This window comes from Anolis sagrei, chromosome 2, assembly GCF_037176765.1.
Source record: "Anolis sagrei isolate rAnoSag1 chromosome 2, rAnoSag1.mat, whole genome shotgun sequence".
Lineage (NCBI taxonomy): Eukaryota > Metazoa > Chordata > Lepidosauria > Squamata > Dactyloidae > Anolis > Anolis sagrei.
Window position 1 is genome coordinate 190,949,797 of NC_090022.1, and position 19,427 is coordinate 190,969,223.

At 40.9% G+C, this 19,427-nt stretch overlaps 1 protein-coding gene across 5 annotated transcripts in view; it reads right to left on the bottom strand.

Moving 5' to 3' along the window:
• Positions 1–2,300: 2,300 nt before the first annotated feature.
• Positions 2,301–19,427, bottom strand: part of VDR (vitamin D receptor) — a 100,172-nt gene continuing 83,045 nt past the window's right edge. For 4 of the 5 annotated variants that reach the window (XM_067464280.1, XM_067464278.1, XM_067464279.1 and 1 more), the window contains 6 exons: positions 17,514–17,698; positions 15,158–15,263; positions 14,432–14,594; positions 11,791–11,942; positions 10,111–10,227; positions 2,301–7,267 (listed from right to left, as the gene is read on the bottom strand). In XM_067464280.1, the coding sequence (XP_067320381.1) occupies positions 7,008–7,267; positions 10,111–10,227; positions 11,791–11,942; positions 14,432–14,594; positions 15,158–15,263; positions 17,514–17,698 (983 nt within the window). In that variant the 3' untranslated portion in view covers positions 2,301–7,007. The remainder of the gene's footprint in view (positions 7,268–10,110; positions 10,228–11,790; positions 11,943–14,431; positions 14,595–15,157; positions 15,264–17,513; positions 17,699–19,427) is intronic. The other variant, XR_010909288.1, reaches the window with a different exon arrangement.

Genomic DNA, 19,427 nt, shown 5'->3' on the forward strand with positions numbered 1-19,427 from the left:
AATGCACTCTACATGGGGCTACCCTTGAAGATGGCCCAGAAACTACAACTTGTCCAACGTTCGGCAGCCAGATTAATAACTGGTCGACCCCCATGTTTAAGGAGCTCCACTGGCTGCCGTTTATTTTCCGGGCCCAATTCAAGGTGCAGGTTATCACCTACAAAGCCCTAAACTGTTTGGGACCCACCTACCTTTGTGACCCTATATCCCTCCATGAACCAGCCCGGGCCCTTCGATCTTCAGGGGAGGCCCTCCTTTCACCCCTGCCAATCTCACAAGCTCATCTTGTGGGCACAAGGGAGAGAGCCTTCTCCTCTGTCGCTCCCTGACTTTGGAACTCACTACCTGGAGAGCTCAGGAAAGCCCCTACACTAGAAACGTTTAACATAAACCTTAAAACCTGGTTCTTCCGCTGCGTCTTTGGCGAGTAGGTACACAAATTGACACTATTGTTCCCCTCAACGCTTCTGTCACTGGAGTACACGCCCCCAAACGGAAAGTTTAGTTTTACCTCCCTGTGTGTCTTTATGAGCTCCCTGCAAATTACTTGCTCCTATTTTTATCTCATTAAGAGTATTTTAACGTTTTATCCTGTACATGTGGCCCACTCACTGTTACTGTGATTGTGTTTATTGTAATGTTATTTTGTTACTGTATTCATATCGGGTTTTTTTCTTATGTAATTTTGATGATGTTGCTTGTTTATGCTTTGGTTTTATTTTGCTGTAATATGTTGTTTGGGCTTGGCCCCATGTAAGCCACTCTGAGTCCCCATTGGGGAGATGGTGGCAGGGTATAAATAAAGATGATGATGATGATGATGATTATTATTATTATTACTACTACTACTACTATATTCAGTGTGCCGCTCTTCCCGCTCTCACTCCGCCCCTTCTCTGGGCCATGTGGTCCCTTTCCTTATTCACAACCACTGTTGCGGAATGTGCATAATGCTGAGCTTCCAGACCCATCTATCATACCAGTATGAAGATTCCCCGTAGTATCCTATAGATGTGAGAGCTGGACCATAAGGAAGGCTGAGCGAAGGAAGATAGATGCTTTTGAACTGTGGTGCTGGAGGGAAATCCTGAGAATGCCTTGGACCGCAAGAAGATCCAACCAGTCCATACTCCAGGAAATGAAGCCAGACTGCTCATTGGAGGGAAGGATAGTAGAGACAAAGATGAAGTACTTTGGTCACATAATGAGAAGACAGGAAAGCTTAGAGAAAACAATGATGCTGGGGAAAATGGAAGGAAAAAGGAAGAGGGGCCGACCAAGGGCAAGATGGATGTATATGGTATCCTTGAAGTGACTGGCTTGACCTTGAAGGTGCTGGGGATGGCCACAGCCAACAGGGAGCTCTGGTGTGGGCTGGTCCATGAGGTCACGAAGAGGCAGAAGCGACTGAATGAATAAACGACGACGTAGATTTCAGGATAGCTCTGGATGCAACTTCTGCATCCAAAGGGGTTTCCCCCCAAGGAAAAAGAGAATTAGCATTAATATCCATGAGAAAAGGGAGATGAGAATGTGGATCCTGAATGGAACATGATCTGCGGTGTTGATTATGTAATTCTCCCCTAACTTTTCTGACATTAAATCACTTGAGAACTGGATTACCAAAAATGAACTAGTAAAACTAGTAAAAGGGAGGAACATGTCAGCATCACCCAGTTATTGACAAGTGCATTATGGAGATATAAAACATATTTTTTAATTTTTATTTCCATTTTACTGTTTAATGCTTTAGGACAAATCCTACCATTAGTAGACCCTCAAACTAAGTGTTGACTTCACAAATCCTGTTTAATCAATGGATCTGTGCCACTTGGAAATAATTGGAGTTAGTCCCAGTGGCACAATGGGTTAATCCCTTGTGCTGGCAGGACTGCTGACTGCAAGGCTGGTAGTTCAAATTCGGGGAGCGGGGTGAACTCCCATCTGTCAGCTTCAGATTCTCATGCAGGAACATGAGAGAAGCCTCCCACAGGATGGTAAAACACGTCCCCTGGGCAACGTTCTTGCAGACAGCCAATTCTCTCACACGAGAAGCAACTTGTAGTTTCTCCCGACACACAAAAAGCCCATAATGTTTAGTATTGTCTTGCTTCAGTCTATTTGAGCATACCATCCTGAAATCCATCCACTTCTGAATCAATATAAACTATTTACATTTTAAAATATTTTTATCACAAGAAAATTGATAGTGTGACCTTATATGAATTTACTTGTTCCTCTGGACACCTCTCAGCCAAGAATGTGGAGGACTGCAGTGTAAATAAATCGCACTCAAATGATTGTGTTGTCACAAAGCAATACATGTTTATTAATAAGGTAACAGCATATTACACTTACAACTTATGAAAACAGGATTCAATCATTCCTTATCATGTCAATAAAGCTCTGGATTTTTTTTATATTATATCTTCTCTTTTATCCATTAGAAAAAAGCCCAAAGATGTACAAAGGAATAAAAAGATAGCAATCACCTCTATTCTTCATCATCAGAACTACTATAATTAAATATAGATTTGTCTCTTTAAATCATTCCACTGATTTTTTTAATATAAAGTGCATTGCATGGCCATTTAAATTACACAAGGCAACAAACAAGAGATGATTTGTGTTTCACATTTGGAAAGAAGCTACTCCTCTTGCACTGTATGTGTCTGTAGATAGATAGATACATGTTTGACGTTCACATGCAGAGTTGGGGGAAAAAATCCAGCATCTCTCAAAAAAGAGCAGCTTTCAAATGTAATTGTTCTTAAAATGTCTAAAATCTAATTGGGTTTTATAACAGAACATTGTCAACTTATATTAAATTGCTATTTACACATTGAATTAAGCCACATAATCTGGTGCAAATTGTTCAGCATAGGCGTTTCTAGCGAATTTAATGTATGGGCTAAGTATCAAAAGCACTCACCCCATTTCTTTAGAAAAATATAGTGGCCAAGTGTGTTCTATGAATGGCTGCAGGACAACTTATTTACTTAGATCCTGGATACTTCCAAATGGAAAGCTCAGACACAGCTGGACTAAACTCAATAGGCAAAACTTGGAAAAGCTACTCCTTTGGACTATTTCTTTTGGCCAAGTGTCCATATAAGTGATCTGCTAAGCTTTGCACTCAGGGGAACTTTGAAGGAGGAGTGTCCCTAATGGCATCAGTTGAAAAGCACTGTGCATCTAATTTACCGCTTCCTTCTTGACATAATTATGGTATTACCTGGGTCTCCCATACAAGGCTGGGAAAGTCATCTAGAAGCATCCCAGGGACACCTCCAGCAGAACAGATAAACAAAAGATAAAATAAAATTACATCCTCCCCATCCTGTCTCCTTGTAAGGCAGTGGTTCTCAACCTGTGTTTTGGCCTACAACTCCCAGAAACCCCAGCCAGTTTACCAGCTGTTAGAATTTCTGGGTGTTGAAGGCCAAAACATCTGGGGACCTACAGGCTAAGAAAGCACTGCTGTAGGGGAACCAGAGGGAACACAAGAGTGTATTGGTGAGGTTCCCATTAGACCAGTGGTTCCCAATCTTTAGTCCTCCTGGTGTTTTGGACTTCATCTCCCACAATTCCTAACAGCTGGTAAGATGGCTGTGATTTCTGGGAGATGAAGTCCAAAACACTTGGAGGACCAAAGGTTGGGAACCACTGTTTTAGACTAAAGGGACGTATTAACATAGCATTTTTTAAAAAAACAACCAAGATGCAACTCATTGAGTGACTTGCAAAGTTTGCTGTAATCATTATTTTAAAATATTACTATGTCCAATATAGGAGAGAGTGGTTGAAAGCATAGCTGACTCCTTTCCTCTCTTTCAACATTGTGCCATGATATATTTAACTACCTGATTCAACTATGGTTTTGTATCCCATTAGACTTGGAAAGCTTCCTAAGATGGGATATAAAAGAGCTAAACCTCACATTCTTGTCTGTAAGGCACAAAGACATGCATAGCTCAGTGACAGAGCACATGCTTTGCATGCAGGTTCAATCTCAAGTCTCCGAAGTACATCTATAAATGAATCCTTTTGAATCCCTCAAAATCTGCTGCCAATCAGTACTGACATTATAGGGGTAAGATGAACCAATAAAGTAGGACCTTCACTTTTGTATGAGTTAGGGGAGCAAAGTGGAAAACCCACAAATAAAAGACTAATTCACCAAAAGCCAACCACAGAATTACGCTGGAGGACCTACTAATGCAGTGGTTCTCAACCTGTGGGTCCCCAGATGTTTTGGCCTTCAACTCCCAGAAATCCTAACAGTTGGTAAACTGGCTGGGATTTCTGGGAGTCGTAGGCCAAAACATCTGAGGACCCACAGGTTGAAAACCACTGTACTAATGTCTAAATATGTGTTCTCTTGGTCATGCAGTTTGCCTCCATGATCAACTTCTGGCAGAGACTGACTGCAGAATTTCACTGGAGGACCTAGAGATTCTCAGAATGTATTAGCCAAATCTGTGACTAATCAAATCCATAAAAGTTAAATCCACAAATGTGGACAGCTAACTCTATTATGATTTAATATGACTTAAAAAAAATTACCAATTTACCAACTCCCTCCTGCAAGATGTATAGGTAACACTCTCAAATGTAGTGTCATGACACGAGTGTTAAGACATACAACTTTGATGAGTATAGTAAGGCCATCCACCATTGAAATGGCTGCTAGAACACAGGCTTAGGCATGTTGGATGCACTACCATACTTTCGATAGAAACTAATGGGTGGTGTATCTTGCCAAAGGAGTCAAACACCACTGCCAGAAAGTGCTCCAGCAGCCGAAGAGGCAGAGCTCTGAGAAGCAAGCTTCAAAGCTTCTTTTATAGAATCGTGTTGCAAATGCCTGCTTTCTTTCCCACACTGCCAGAATGCAAAAGTTTGCTCTTTAATCAAGTTCTGTCCAAGAAAAGGGAGACAGCCATACTTCTGGGGGAGAGGAAAGGAACCTGCGTGCATCCCCTCACAAGCAGGGATTTATTCCATGTGGTGGGTTACCTTTATACCAACACCCATCGAAGCACAGAAGGAAATTGATTGCGATCCCTCCAAGGCTAGAAATTTAGATCAATTTCAGACTAAACTACTACACTTGATCTTAGCCAAAGGGCCGAGAAGATTAAAATGTCAACTTATAATTTGGGTGGGTGGGGGTGAATTACTGCACTGGAGCAAGCTCAAGGCACTTTTTCACAATAATCTCTTTCTATTATATTATCCTACTGACACTTAGCAAGCAAAAGGGAGATTTTATTCTCACAAAGAAATCTCCCTGAAACCTCCGCCCTGATCCATTCGTGTATGCAAATCCTTACTGACACAACTCTACAGGTCTGCTAAACCAAATGTGCCTTTGTGTATCCTTAGAATTTATCATCCTGTAAGACACTTTATGTGTTCACCTGAAGCAATACATGGCGTGCAAAATGCAGCTATCATAATCATTTCTGTAAAAACAGCATGTTGGTGAAGTGAAATACTACACATTTATGAGCAGGTAACCATCTCTGAAAAGTGAGATGAGAGAATGTCCACATTTAAGCAGCTTTGCTCTCACTACAGCCAACAATTTACTTTCCTTTTTGCATGTGTAAACATTCAAACAGTTGCCAACGCTTGCAAGAAGCAAATGTCGGTCCACTGAAAGCTATGTGTACAGTTTAAGATTATTTGGGACAAATATATTAGCAACTGCCCATTCCATGCTGTTTGAATATTGGTGATACATTCCTTCCCTTGATAGAGTGTGGCAGCTTGTGCTGAATTTGTCCAGAGGTCATCAAATTCACAGTAAACATCTTATGAGCCACAAAAATAAATTAGTCTCAACCTCCCTGAGTATGACTATGGACTGACTCAAACATTATGACTCCAGCATGGGGAGAGAGAGAGAGTACAAGATTACTTCTGCATGTCAGTTCTTTATACAGTGACCTGTAGGTCAGTTTGCCCTGCTAACAAATGGTCTCTACATGACTCTAAAGAGGGGTGGGAAACTTGTAACTCCCATAATATCTTAACCAATGGTTATGCTGGCCGGGCTTGACAAAGATTGGAGCCTAGAAATATCTGGAGGGCCATATATAGACTGCCGAAGGTCTGCTCTAAAGCGACAACTCAAACCTTTTGAATGGATTGCAAATCAGCTCCATGCCACTGCAGAAACCAGAAGCTCCTCTAAATAAACTGGTAGTGTTTGAAACTGGGGGGAGGGGGATGCTGAAAGGGGGCCATGTTTTGAGAACATCTTCTGAAACAATGCTGGGAAATTGGTAGGAGCTTGTTATTTACAGTTTTCAGAGAAAATTTCCACTGAGATGTACATGATTAGTTAAATTATCCTCCCCTTCTGAACAAGCTATTTAGTGCAACAAAGTGCTAGAGTAGTTTGTGTACACCACAACAGTTAACCCCCCAGCTCTCTCCAAATCATTATCTGGCTGATAGTAGTGAAGAGCCTTGGGAAGGCAGGCAGGGAGGGCACATGTTACGCATAAAAGATCAATTTCTGTACATTATTTTCACACTGGACTAAAAGCTCTTCACGTGGCATGATGACAATACTCAGTAGTCCCATCACCCTCAAACCCTAAATCCCATCCATTCTAATTAGGAGCTCTTATCCAGTCATCGCCTTCCTTAACCCACAGATCAGTCATTTCAGTCGCTGGCTTGAAAGTTCAACATTGAAGAAAGCGACAAGCAATTTCATCTTGGCAAAGCAGCAAGTGAGAAAACTATTCGGTTTTGATTGACAGAAGAGAAGGGATAAGCTTGCAGACTGCTGCTCAGCAGCAATGCAAAGGACGAGGCCAAAAGATGTAAAAATGATGCAGTCCCTCTGGTAGTGTGGAGGGAAAAAAAAGGGTTAAAACTCTCGCTGACAATATACAACGCTGGGGCCAAAGCTCTCAGTTTGCCACCAGTGGGAAGCCAGGCTGACTCCTTCCTTAACTCTGGTGTGTTTCATCCTCAGGACGACGATGTCACGAGATCTCATTGCCAAACACTTCGAGGACCAGTGGAGTGAGCTGCATGCTGTGCTCGGGCAGGAAGGAGAGGCAGCGATACTGTTTGGAATGCTCCTCATTCAGGCTCCTCAGGTCTGCAAGTTTCTGGATCATTTTCGGGTAGAGGAGGCGGTTGCCGGGAGGCGGGTGTCGGCAGAGAATATATGTCTGCAGGATTCCAGAAAGATGATCCTGGATGGACTCCACCATAGCGGTGTCTTGAACGCCAGGGCGATCTAGGAAAGAGAACATGGGAGACAGGCTTGCAGTGAATGCACTGTGAGAAAAGGAGAAAACAAAGGGGAATGTCTATTCACTCCAGGTCTTTTGCGTTCTTGCTATCCTGAGATCAGTATCTAACATTCCTCTATCCTCATAGTCTTGGGGAAAATGCTGAGCTTGCAATATTACACTCACATATCCTGTGTGGATCTTTCTGTTAGGAGTCAGAAAACTGTGAAGTCAGACAGGGCTGCCAGATAGCTGGAGACAAAGATCACAAAACACCAGGCAGCAGAGGCAAGCAGCCAGACGACTTAAGGTAAGTGGGTGCAGTGCCTTGGGCTGAGTTCTTCTGCATGTCAGATTATTATCAAAAAGATGGAAGAAGTGCAAGTTTGGGGCAATTCCCTGGCAGAAAGACACTGCAAAACCTTTTGCCAAGACGAATTGTGGCAAGGTAGTACTTTTTTGAGGTGTAAGCTTTTGTGTGGGGGGAAAAAAGAAACAGTGAAGCACTTAAGAGCAACAGTTCAGGTCTCTGACTGCAGCTCAGACTGTGGCCTATGGGACCTCTTTATTGTATTGAAACCACTGTTTGCTTCCTATGGTCTCAGAAGGTAGGAGTGAACACTTGGCTTATGCAGTTTATATGGAGAATGGAAGGACTCACAACTCCCATCTCCTCTTGTTCCTTGCACAATACTACAAACAAGGAAAGGTTCTTTGGTTCTGCTTCTCACCTTCCTTGACCCAATTCATCCCAACTGATTCCCAACAGTAGCAAATGCCCAAACATAAACAAAGACTCAAAGACACTGCTGATGTATCTCCATGTGGATTCAGACACTTTACCGTGTCTTCTTGAGGACAAGGAGCCACTCCACAATGAGCCACTGCATTAGTCCACTCTTCCTCATAATTTTATGTAAAAGGAAGAAAGTGGAAGCAGTATATATACTTGTGTAAAAGTTGAGAAATGCTGGCCAAAACGCAATCCAAAGAATCTGAATCTGTGGTGGATTGTTCCTTATGCCCTCCCAAACTTATACCTTTCTTTGAGCACATTGACGAAAGGTGAGTGCTTAGTCCAGCTGTGTCAAACTCATTTTCACCAAGGGCCACATCAGCCTTACAGATGCCTTCAAAAGGTCAATTGTAATTGTAAGACTATATAAATGGAATTATTTTACTCCGGCATTAAGAGACTCGCGGGCCACACAAAATAATGGACCAGGTTAGATTCAGCCCACAAACCTTGCGTTTGACATGTGTGGCTTAGTCCATCACAAGAAAACCTAAAAGAATCACTGACTATGTATATTCTCTCAGCACTCTCCTGACGGTAAGTTCCAAACTGCTGCCACTGCCATTTTTTTTTGCCCAGGCATTCAAAAAGACCAGAGTTGGCATTGCGGAGGAGAAAGTGGACAGGGTCAGTGCTTCGTTCAGATTTTCATTGACCAGATGAAGCTCTTGCCATTCTACTCAGAGAAGTGGATGCTTCCTTTTTTGATAAGAATTAATGTTATATCTTAACTTCTATTAAAAAGGAAATTTTGAGTAGAATGGCAAAAGGTCTTTTTGAATATCTGGATGGAAACATGGTGGTGGCCAGGAGCTACTTGCCCCATGGTAGTATTGGCACTTTCCTCTCTCAAAATGACCCTCAATGTATCCCCGGGTCATATAAAAATCCATAATTTTGGCCTGTAAACCTGCCTTTGACTTATACATGAGCTTGACTTATACACAAATATATAGTCAGTCCACAAGTTACAAACATCTGACTTACAAGCAACTCATAGTTAAGAACAGGGGTGAGACAACAGGAAGTGAGAGAAAGCTACCACTAGGAAGGGAAATTTACTCCTGAATAAGTTATCATAGGGAAGATATGTCTCTACTGAAGCTTTATCACCAATCCTTGTTTCCACAGGAAGCTAAATTTTTCAAATTCAAATTATCACAGGGACAGAAAGTGAGGTAAAATCTTCTGAACAGGAGCATAGACAGCAAAACAAACTTCACAAGGATGTTAAGTCTTCCCTATGCTATCCAAAGCTGATAGATAGATAGATAGATAGATAGATAGATAGATAGAGAGAGAGATAGATACTGGAGTTACACTTAAAATGTACCTGTTCCAACAGACACACATTCAATTTAAGAAAAAACTACATAATCTATGTTGTTAATAACTTGGAAATTGATTGTATATGGTAGTTAATCCTATTTTTACTGAAAGGTATATTGCTCTGACAAGTAACCAAATAATTAGGAGTTTGAATAAGCATAAAAATAATACAAGAAGACAGAGACTTCTCTGAGCCCAAGAGTACTTTCAGATGGGTCTTTCACTGCACAGGAACCTTGCCACATTCACAGAACTTTAGAGGGAGTCCAGATGTTACTGTCACTATTTTTCTTTCCATAAGAATTTAGCATTTGAATAGCTGTTTGATTGGTAGCATCATCTGGATGCACACTAAGATAGGAGAGCTTCAGTTCTATGTTTTGTTTTGGAGTTTTTGGTAGTGTGAAAGCTTTATCTTGCATTCTAGACAGGAAACTGGGATACTAAATTAAATGTTTTGTCATATGGGAAACTGCCTGCTCCTTACATTATGGTAATCCTCACAAACAAATATGTGCAACTCTGGAAAAAAGAGATGTTTTAATGAGTTTAAACCAGGCGACAAATACAAAAACAGGTGTTATTTCCAATTGAAAAAAAAACAAAAACAAACTTGTCTCCAGGTTAAAAGAAATATTGCACACAAAATGCCCCTGTTGATGCCTCCAGTCACTGGGAAAGAGCCCACTAAAATGTCACCCAAAAAGATAACGTTTCTCTTACCTGGAGAAAGGATGCAGATGGCCATCAGGAGCACATGCTCTTCCTCATGCAGGTTGAGTTTCTTCAAGCTGATCTGGAACTTAACAAGAGGCTCGAGCAGGTCTAGGCTGTGGCCAGCTGAAACAAAAACAGAGCAACCTTTAAAAGAGAAAGCACTAGATTTTGGAAGGTTTGCAAGTTGGCTGGAAAACAGAGCAAAAATAAAAATAAACTGATCTGGAAATCAATGGCTCATTCAACAAAAGAACAGCATTCATCCTGCCAAGAGATCTCTGAAATTGTTGAGCTAGTCTGCTTCTTGGGCCCCTTCCACACAGTAAAATCCCACATTATCTGCTTTGAACTGGAATATATATCAGTATGGACTCAGATAACCCAGTTCTAAGCAGATACTGTGGGATTTTCTGCCTTGATAATCTGGGATATAGGGCTGGGCTGTATGGAAGGGGCCTTGTTCTCAAGTTTCTCTTCCCCTTTCTACATTGCCTCACAGTTCACAAGGGCTCCCAAGGCAATGAACAAATAAAAGCAATCAAAACGGTACAAATATACTTTTTTTTTAAAAAAAACTAAAAACAACAAAACATCCTTTAAAAATAATTTAAAAACAATCCTTAAATACACATTTTAAAACAGACAATTCAAACAGAGCAGGTTGTGTGGTGCAGCAGTGTTTTGGATCTTGCTGGAACCTCAAAAGAGGAGGAGCCAACCTCAAGTATTTTGGAAGGGAGTTACACCTTTGGGGTGCTACTGTTAACCATCCAAATGAGTTGGGACAAATATGAGGACTTCCTCTGAGGATCTCAGTCCCTTTCAACACAGATGTATAAAATCCCACATTACCTGCTTTGAATTGGGTTATAAGACAGCATGGACTCAGATAATCCAGGGGCCTTCCATACAGACATATAACCCAGAATATCGAGGCAGAAAATCCCACAATATATGCTTCAGATTGGGGTATCTGAGTCCACACTGCCATATATTCCAGTTCAAAGCAGAAAATGTGGGATTTTATTTTGCTGTTTTACTCTCTATGGTTGGAAGGGGCCCCAGTCCAAAGCAGATAATCCACAATATTATAGCCTTGATATTCTGGATTATATGGTGTGGAAGGGCCCTCACATTTTGGGCAGGCTCAAAAAAGGAGAAGGCAGTCTTTCAGATATCCTGGCCACAAGTTGTTATAGTTTTATTGGTCAAAAACTGCACCTTGAATTGAGTTCAGAAGCATACTTGAAGCCAGTGCGGTTCTTTCAAGACCAGTTTTATGTTGCCTTTAAAATGCACACCGGACACTAATCTGGCCTCTGCATCTTGCACTCTCTGATGCTTTTCAAGGGTTGCCCCACAGAGTTCATTATAATATTCTAATATAAACAGAATAGCCAATGAAATGGTCTAAAGTCACCTAAATTCTATTAAAACTGAATAGGGTTTTGGCATTTTCAGTTTCTTTGAGTTGTAACTATTATTCTACAGATCAAGTTACATAATTGTTTTTTTTCAGATATTCATCTCTATCCTGGTTTTGGTTAATGTTACTTTCTATGGTTAGAAAGCAGAGAGGGTGGACTTAGCAGTTTCAGCAATGGATCCACGTCCCAATTTAGGACATCATCAGCTTTTTGAACCATATACAACCCTCTATACCACCCACAGTTGAAAGTACCATACCTTGTGTGACATCATTGATGTTGTATTTGAAGTCATTGTTGCCACAGGTCCAAGACATATCCTCCAGTGAGAATGACTGATTTGATCGGAGCATAATGACTTCAATGGCACTGGATTTCAACAAAGCAATCTGGTCCTCTGCTGTTAGATCTCTACATTGGGGAAGAGAAAGTTGTATCTTGGGTTCTCGATTCATCCATCATTATGATACTTCATGTGGCGAGGCTTTAAAACTCATGACCATGTACTTCACCTAGGATTGACACTGGCCCAAACATATTTTGGTGCCTCAAATATTAGACCGGTTTCTGGGTATATTTGACCCGCTGATTTCAAAAATGGTACCAGTTTTCCCCTATCGGTTCTAGTTTCTGAGATACAGAAGACATGCCATCTGCTAGTTTTCATCTGCTCACCCATAGAGAACCATGATAACCATATCTAAGAAACTAGAACTGATGTAGTCTATCAAATGCAATTTCCTGAATCAGTGCCCCAAATAACACCAGAAACAGGCCCAAAAACCAAGACACAAATAACATTTTTGTTGGGCTATAAAGGTGTTTCCATGCTGAATGATTCTGGACTTCTTCATTCTCCCCTACATTCATATATTCAGCCATCACACATTGGTGTTATCTACTTAGCCCCCTGGAGATTAGTTTTCAATAAACTCAGAACTAGTTACTATAGGCACACTGCTACGACTATAGGTTGATACACTTATGTCTATAATGTATTAATTTTAACACGATGTCAGTCCTTATATATGTGAATGAGCCACCACACAAACAATTCTAAGGTTAATTCAAGTCCAACACTTTCAGGGTAGGCAATCAGATACATTACTGAGAACTACTGAGTGCTCAGTTATCTATGTACAATCAACAAGCTTTAACTTTGAACCTCATTATCATCACAAAATCTTTATATGGTTTAAGTGGAAGTCCAAGGAATGCATGGAGTGCTTCGGTTCAAACGATGCATAAAGACAACTCTTGGTGCACAGCCAAATGGGACTTGAGGAAAGCCTTATTCATATTAGCCTCATTGCTGAATTACCACTTGACAGTTCCATTAATACTCAGTTTCTGATGGGATTTGTTAAATAAACCATGCAGATGGATAAAACGGGCAAGTGGCAGAGGCAATAATTACATTACTGTTTTGGCTTACAGTCTGACTGAAGGAATTGTTTCAGTTTATGTCAGGCTGTAGCAATAGGTTGGGAGAATGGCTGTCTCTTCTCTTTCTGTAAAATCTGAATAACCGTGACTACTGAATAACTGTGACCTACTGCCATCAGGATAAATATAATGCAGCTGCATTATTTCTTAGGGTAAATGTTTCTATTTAAAATTTATTACTAATAATTAATTAAAATTGAAAACTATATACAGTCTCTGATTTACAAGCATCTGACTTATAAATGACTCACAGTAAAGAACGGATGTTTGTGTGTGTGTGAGAGAGAGACAACAGGAAGTGAGAGAAATCTACTCCTTGGAAGGGAAATCAACTCCTGGAAGAGTTATCACGTGGAAAAGGTGTCTACACTGAAGGTTTATCACCAATTCCTGGTTCCATGACTAGACACATTTTTCAAAATCCAATTGTGACAGGGATAGAAAGTGATGTGAAATCTTCTGAACAGCAGCAGAGATAGCAAAAGAAACACCATAGAGGTGTTAAGCCTTCACTATGTTATCCAAAGCTAAAAGATACATATATTTGGCTGGAATTAAACTTAAAAATGTACCTGTTCCAACTTACATACAAATTCAACATGAGAACAAACTTTGCTTGTAACTTGGGAACTGCCTATGTATACTCATATAAAAGTTGACCTCATGTATAGGTTGAGGGCAGATTTTGGAGCCAATATGGATTTTTATATGACCCACGGATAAGTCCAAGTTCATTCCATGGAGAGGGGAAAGCACCAATCAGTGGGGGGTCAGCATAAAGTCTTCAGTATAAGCCTAGTTTTTCAGCCCTTTTTTTTAGGCTGAAAAAGTTCCCCTTGGCTTATACTTGGGTGAGGGTCCTGGTGGGAAGATGTGGGGCTGAAAAAGGAGCTTCTTTCAGTTCCACGCTTTCCTGCTAGGACCCTCACCTCTGTGCACAGCAACCCAGCTCTCTTTCCTCTCCTGCGCGTTGCGCACCTTCCTCTCTTGGTGCAGCACGCACCTTCCTCTCCCCTCTTGGTACTAGTCTTTCCCACTTTTCCTTATTCATATATCCATAGCATTTCCCTAAAATGTAAAGTTAAAATAAACTATAATGATTATTGGAAGGATATGTAAGCACATTTACATTGAAGAAGGTTAGAATAATGATTTAATCAGAGTTGGGCAGTCTTATCTTAAATTAGAGTTTTATGTAAATAACTTTTATTAGTATCTATTTTCATTTTGAAATTTACCAGAAGCTGCTGCATTTCCCACCCTTGGCTTATACTCGAGTCAATACGTTTTCCCAGTTTTTGTGATAATATTAGGTGCCATGGCTTATACGAGGTATTCCGATCAGCTTATATTCGGGTATTTATGGTAGTTTGGTACAATTACTGTTTTTTAAACAGAGGAGAGAGAGGGGGAGGGGAGAAAGAGTGTTCTTCTGAAGCAAAATCCTTTCTTACTTGAATCCTGGAATCATTTTTGCAAATCCAATCACTTTCTGGATGCTGTAACTAACAAGGTCAGCCAGGTGAGGCAGCATGGAGAGGTGTGATAAATCAATGGACATGGATGCACTTTCATCGCTGTCATCACTTAGTTCCAGATTTGAGAACATCTTTGGTTCTATGAGGGAGAGGAAAACACACCATTTAGACTTCTTATGTAAGCCTTTACAAAGTAACTTCCTCAAACCCTGTAAACATCAGTCAAAACAAACAAGCCTGTTCAAAAAAGTGTATTAAAGAGACTTCATTTTTACCAGACTGCAACATTGCTGCTTAAATCTCTCTTGTCATTTATATTGGTTAGTCTGGCTTTAGCTTTATGTCCAGCCTGCTACAAGGAAATGCACAGAATTGTAGAAACACAAGGCTGCTAAGTGATAATACAGTTACAAGGGGAGGCCTCCACTCATGAGGCTGTTTCCAGTGGCAGCTCTGTGTCTTCCACAAAGTATACCTCTGCTCCTTTTTAGCACAAGTTCCAGGAAGTTCAGACCAACCTGAAACCATCAAAATTAAGCAATCCAGGAAGAGAACATTGAGCTACAAGATAGGAGTGCCTCTGCAAGTCCTATAAAGATCATATTTATTGATCAAGATTCCCACAGGGCTTTTCCACACTCCCACAGGGTTTTTTGTACAAAAATCCTTGGTATAAATGCTATTTGTGCTTTTGTATGTTACCTGGGGAAGAAGAGCTGAAGGTATCCAAAGAGTCTTCTGAAGAGGAGAAACCTTGGGTCATAATAGAGGAAGATCTACTTTTCATTCTGCGACCTCTGACTGGAGGCTGAAACAAAAGGATATATGATTTTTTTGGTTTATATTTCCTATTAGGTCTGAGTGCCTCCCACTCTTAAGTTCAACGTATATCCCAATACGTTGAACTGTACATTCATGGGAACCTCTTGCTGAGAGGCAAAGGATGGCTCAGGAATATCTGGAGATTTTACCAATAAGATCAGTCAAAATTGGCTCAGATTAGCACAAAGTACTTTTGCAAACTTTTGCTTCTGTTTTCCCTTCTGGTACTTCTTTGCTCCACTTTGATTACTTTTTTCCACTTTGATCAGTGCTATAGACTATTTCCTAGAATAATAAAGTGCCCCCAAAGCAAAACATTTCTGACATAGCAATGCCTTAACACCCTTACCTCCAGATTAGTACATAAAAGACTAATCTAAGGAAAGACACTGAAAGCACATTATGAGCCAGAGGACCACAGGAAAATATATTTTAAGTTCTGAGAGTCATTTGTATATACACATTGAAATTTCCATCCAAGGGAGATAAAGGCATTCATTTCAGCACATATGTGTTAGGCTTTGGGTGGCATTAGGAGCTGTATGGTGTTCTGAAGGTTCTCATTCTACAGTGGAAACTAGACTAGTGTTGCTCAGAAAAGTAAACCAGGAGAGAAGAATAAAGGAGTGGTGAAAGAGAAGCAAGTACCATCTCCCCAAAGTGAATGATGATGATGATGATGATGATGATGATGATGATAATAATAATGGTGTGTCCTGTTGTCAGTCAGGCATTGCTTTTCCTCCACTTCTGCTCTTGACACATCCCACCCTTCTTCCTCACTCTTGCATGCATCACTCAACCCCACAGCTGAGCTCCAGTTCCTCTACTGTTTCCCTGGTTGCTACAAGACAGGAAACACTTGTGGTTGCCTCAGCCACAAGTACTTTCTCCCCCTTACCACACCTCTTTCCACAGAACTGAGGAAGACAAGTGTTCAGAGACCTGAGGACCTCTGAAGAGGGTGGAAAGAGCAGGTGGATAAATGGGGCCGTTCTATTATCTCAATTGTCCATAGAATTCAGAATTATGCAGTCATCCTCCTATATTTGCTGCTTAAGCTTTTGGGGATCTGAATTATTTGAGGATTATATTATTGCATTGGTTCTCAACTGTTGAAGGCCAAAACATCCCCAGATGTTTTGGCCTTCAACTCCCAGAAATCCTAACAGTTGGGGACCCACAGGATGAGAACCACTGTATCAATGAATCCCAACTCTGCTCCCTCTCTATGCATTTTTCTAAGTCTTCAGGGTAATTCACCATAGCACTGCCTCTTAAATTGTGGGTCTTGACTCCACTTAGCTCATTGTTGGGGCCAAGAAAAAATGACAACAGTAAAAGGTTTCTGAACACCATCTATCCACACAATGGCAACAGCATGCAGAAAATGTTTCAGCTGTATTCTAGGCAAAGGTAAAGATTTCCCCTGACATTAAGTCTAGTCGTGTCTGACTCTGGGGGGTGGTGCTCATCTCCTTTTCTAAGCTGAAGAGCTGGCGTTGTCCATAGATGCCTCCAAGGTCATGTGGCCAACATGACTGCATGGAGTGCTGTTATCTTCCCGCAGAAGTGGTACCTATTGATCTACTCACATTTGCATGTTTTTGAACGGCTAAGTTGGCAAAGCTGGGACTAACAGCAGGAGCTTACCAAGCTCTCTACAAAAAAGGAAAATTAGCCTGTTTTGCAAGCCTTGCAAATGCTGGTTTGTTTTCAATAAACGTTTGATTTTTATACCAACTTTTTATACCGGTATACTTGGAGTCATGTAAAGATTTTCCAGGTGAAAAACGTTTAAGTAGCCCTGGCCTACAGGTTCAACTGGAAGATCTAAAAATGCCTAAATAGCAAGCCTGTATTTCCATTTTCATGGGGATCTTGATCCTGAACTACCACAAAAAATAGGGCTGACTGCACTTTCAATAGGTGGGGTTCCGTTGCCACGAGACCTTTATTCTACAAAAAAGGTTTCTGATAATGTATTTTAACAGATGGGCTGTTCTTGGATCCTATTAATGAACATGGGGACATTGGCTTGGCTTTCAGACATTTTCTTACTGCTCGGGGCATACAACAGTTTAAACCCCCTTTATGGCCAAAGGAGAGTAGACAGTTTTGCCAGAATCTGCTTCTCAAAAAGCATTAAAAATAGTAATCGCTGCTTGTTCACTCAGTTTACCACCAGATGTCCTCCTACTCACATTTGTAATGAGTAAGAAGGACAGTGGCTTACCCGAAATTGGTTGAAATCAGAGTAAGTGGGATCATAGGTTTTTTTATGGGCTTCAAGCAGTATATCAATGATCCGCTGTTGCTCCTCCAGCAGTTTGGGCTTTAAGCTCTCTTTCAGGGCTTCCTCCTCCTTTCTTTTCATAATCATCTCTCTTTTCCTCTGGACCTCTTCATCTGTCAGAATAACTGTTGACATATGGGGAGACAGAATAGATAACAGTTAGTTTAAACTGTCAGAATTAATTAGAGCAAGACATACAAAACAAACAAACTTCAAAAGCTGCAATTTGTAATGGCATGAAATGATTATCACTGTACTCTAAAGGCAGGAGAAACACTGCTTTTCTATGAATGAACTCCTAGTTAGTAGCTAGGCTTCAGTCTGTGTGAATTTCAGATAAGGTTAATTGCTTACAATTGGTATTCATGTGAATGTCATATGATACACATTTAAAGAGATGGTTCCATGTTCCTGTTGTGGACATGAAGCCATTTCCCCCCCCCCCCCCTCTTAACTACAGATAACCCAGTCAGGTCCAGCGCAAAAGACTTCAACTCATTTGTAACAATAACAAAACAGAAAGCCAATTGTATTTTTCTGTTGGTCATGGGGGTTCTATGTGGGAAGTTTGGCCCAATTCTATCGTTGGTGGGGTTCAGAATGCTCTTTGATTGTAGGTGAAATATAAAGCCTAGCAACTACAACTCCCTACTGTCAAGGTCTATTTTCCCCAAATTCCACCAGTGTTCACATTTGGGCATATTGAGTATCCATGCCAAGTTTGGTCCAGATCTATCATTGTCTATCATTGTTTGCTCTCTGGATATAGGTGATCTACAACTCCAAAACTCAAGGCCAATGTTTATTTATTTATTTATTTACAATATTTATATTCTGCCCTTCTCACCCCACAGAGGACTCAATGCCCACCAAACCCTTCCAGTGTTTTCTGTCGGTCATGGGAGTTCTGTGTGCCAAGTTTGGTTCAATTCCATCATTTGTGGAGTTCAGACTGCTCTTTGATTGTAGGTTAACTATAAATCCCAGGTACATTAACTATAAACTCGCAACTACAACTCCCAAATGAGAAAACCAATCCCGCCCCCACCCCCGCAAACCCTACCAGTATTCAAATTTGGGCGTATTGGGTATTTGTGCCAAATTTGGTCCAGTGAATGAAAATACATCCTGCATATCAGATATCTACATTAGGATTCATAACAGTAGCAAAATTGGGCTGTTGTAGGTTTTTTCGGGCTATATGGCCATGTTCTAGAGGCATTCTTTCCTGACGTTTCGCCTGCATCTATGGCAAGCATCCTCAGAGGTAGTGACCTCACTCACCTCACTACCTCTGAGGATACTTGCCATAGGTGCAGGCAAAACGTCAGGAGAGAATGCTTCTAGAACATGGCCATACAGCCCGAAAAAACCTACAAAAACCCAGTGATTTCAGCCATGAAAGCCTTCGACAATACATAGTAGCAAAATTACAGTTATAAGGAAGAGACAATAATAATTTAATGGTTGGGGGTCCCCACAACATGAGGAATTGTATTAAGGGGTCACAGCAATAGGAAGGCTGAGAACCACTAATTTAGAATGACTACAGATGTGCGGCTGTCACATTGGTATTGTAGCATCAGAACCTGGTTTCTAAGGACAATTTGGTACTAGAATGCCTTGTGGAAAATTCAGAAATGACAGTATGAAATATGTTGGTGTTTGACAAGTAAACAACTACACAAGAGAGTCTCAAAGCAGGGAATGTCATGAGACACTTCTGGCCGAAGTGTTCCCACAAGGTTGCGCAAAGAGGGGCTGTTGCGCAGATGTCTACACAGATGTCTTGCATTAAGACACTGCTAGGCATACCTTTGGCCAGCACAGACAAAAGCAGTAACCAGAAAATTA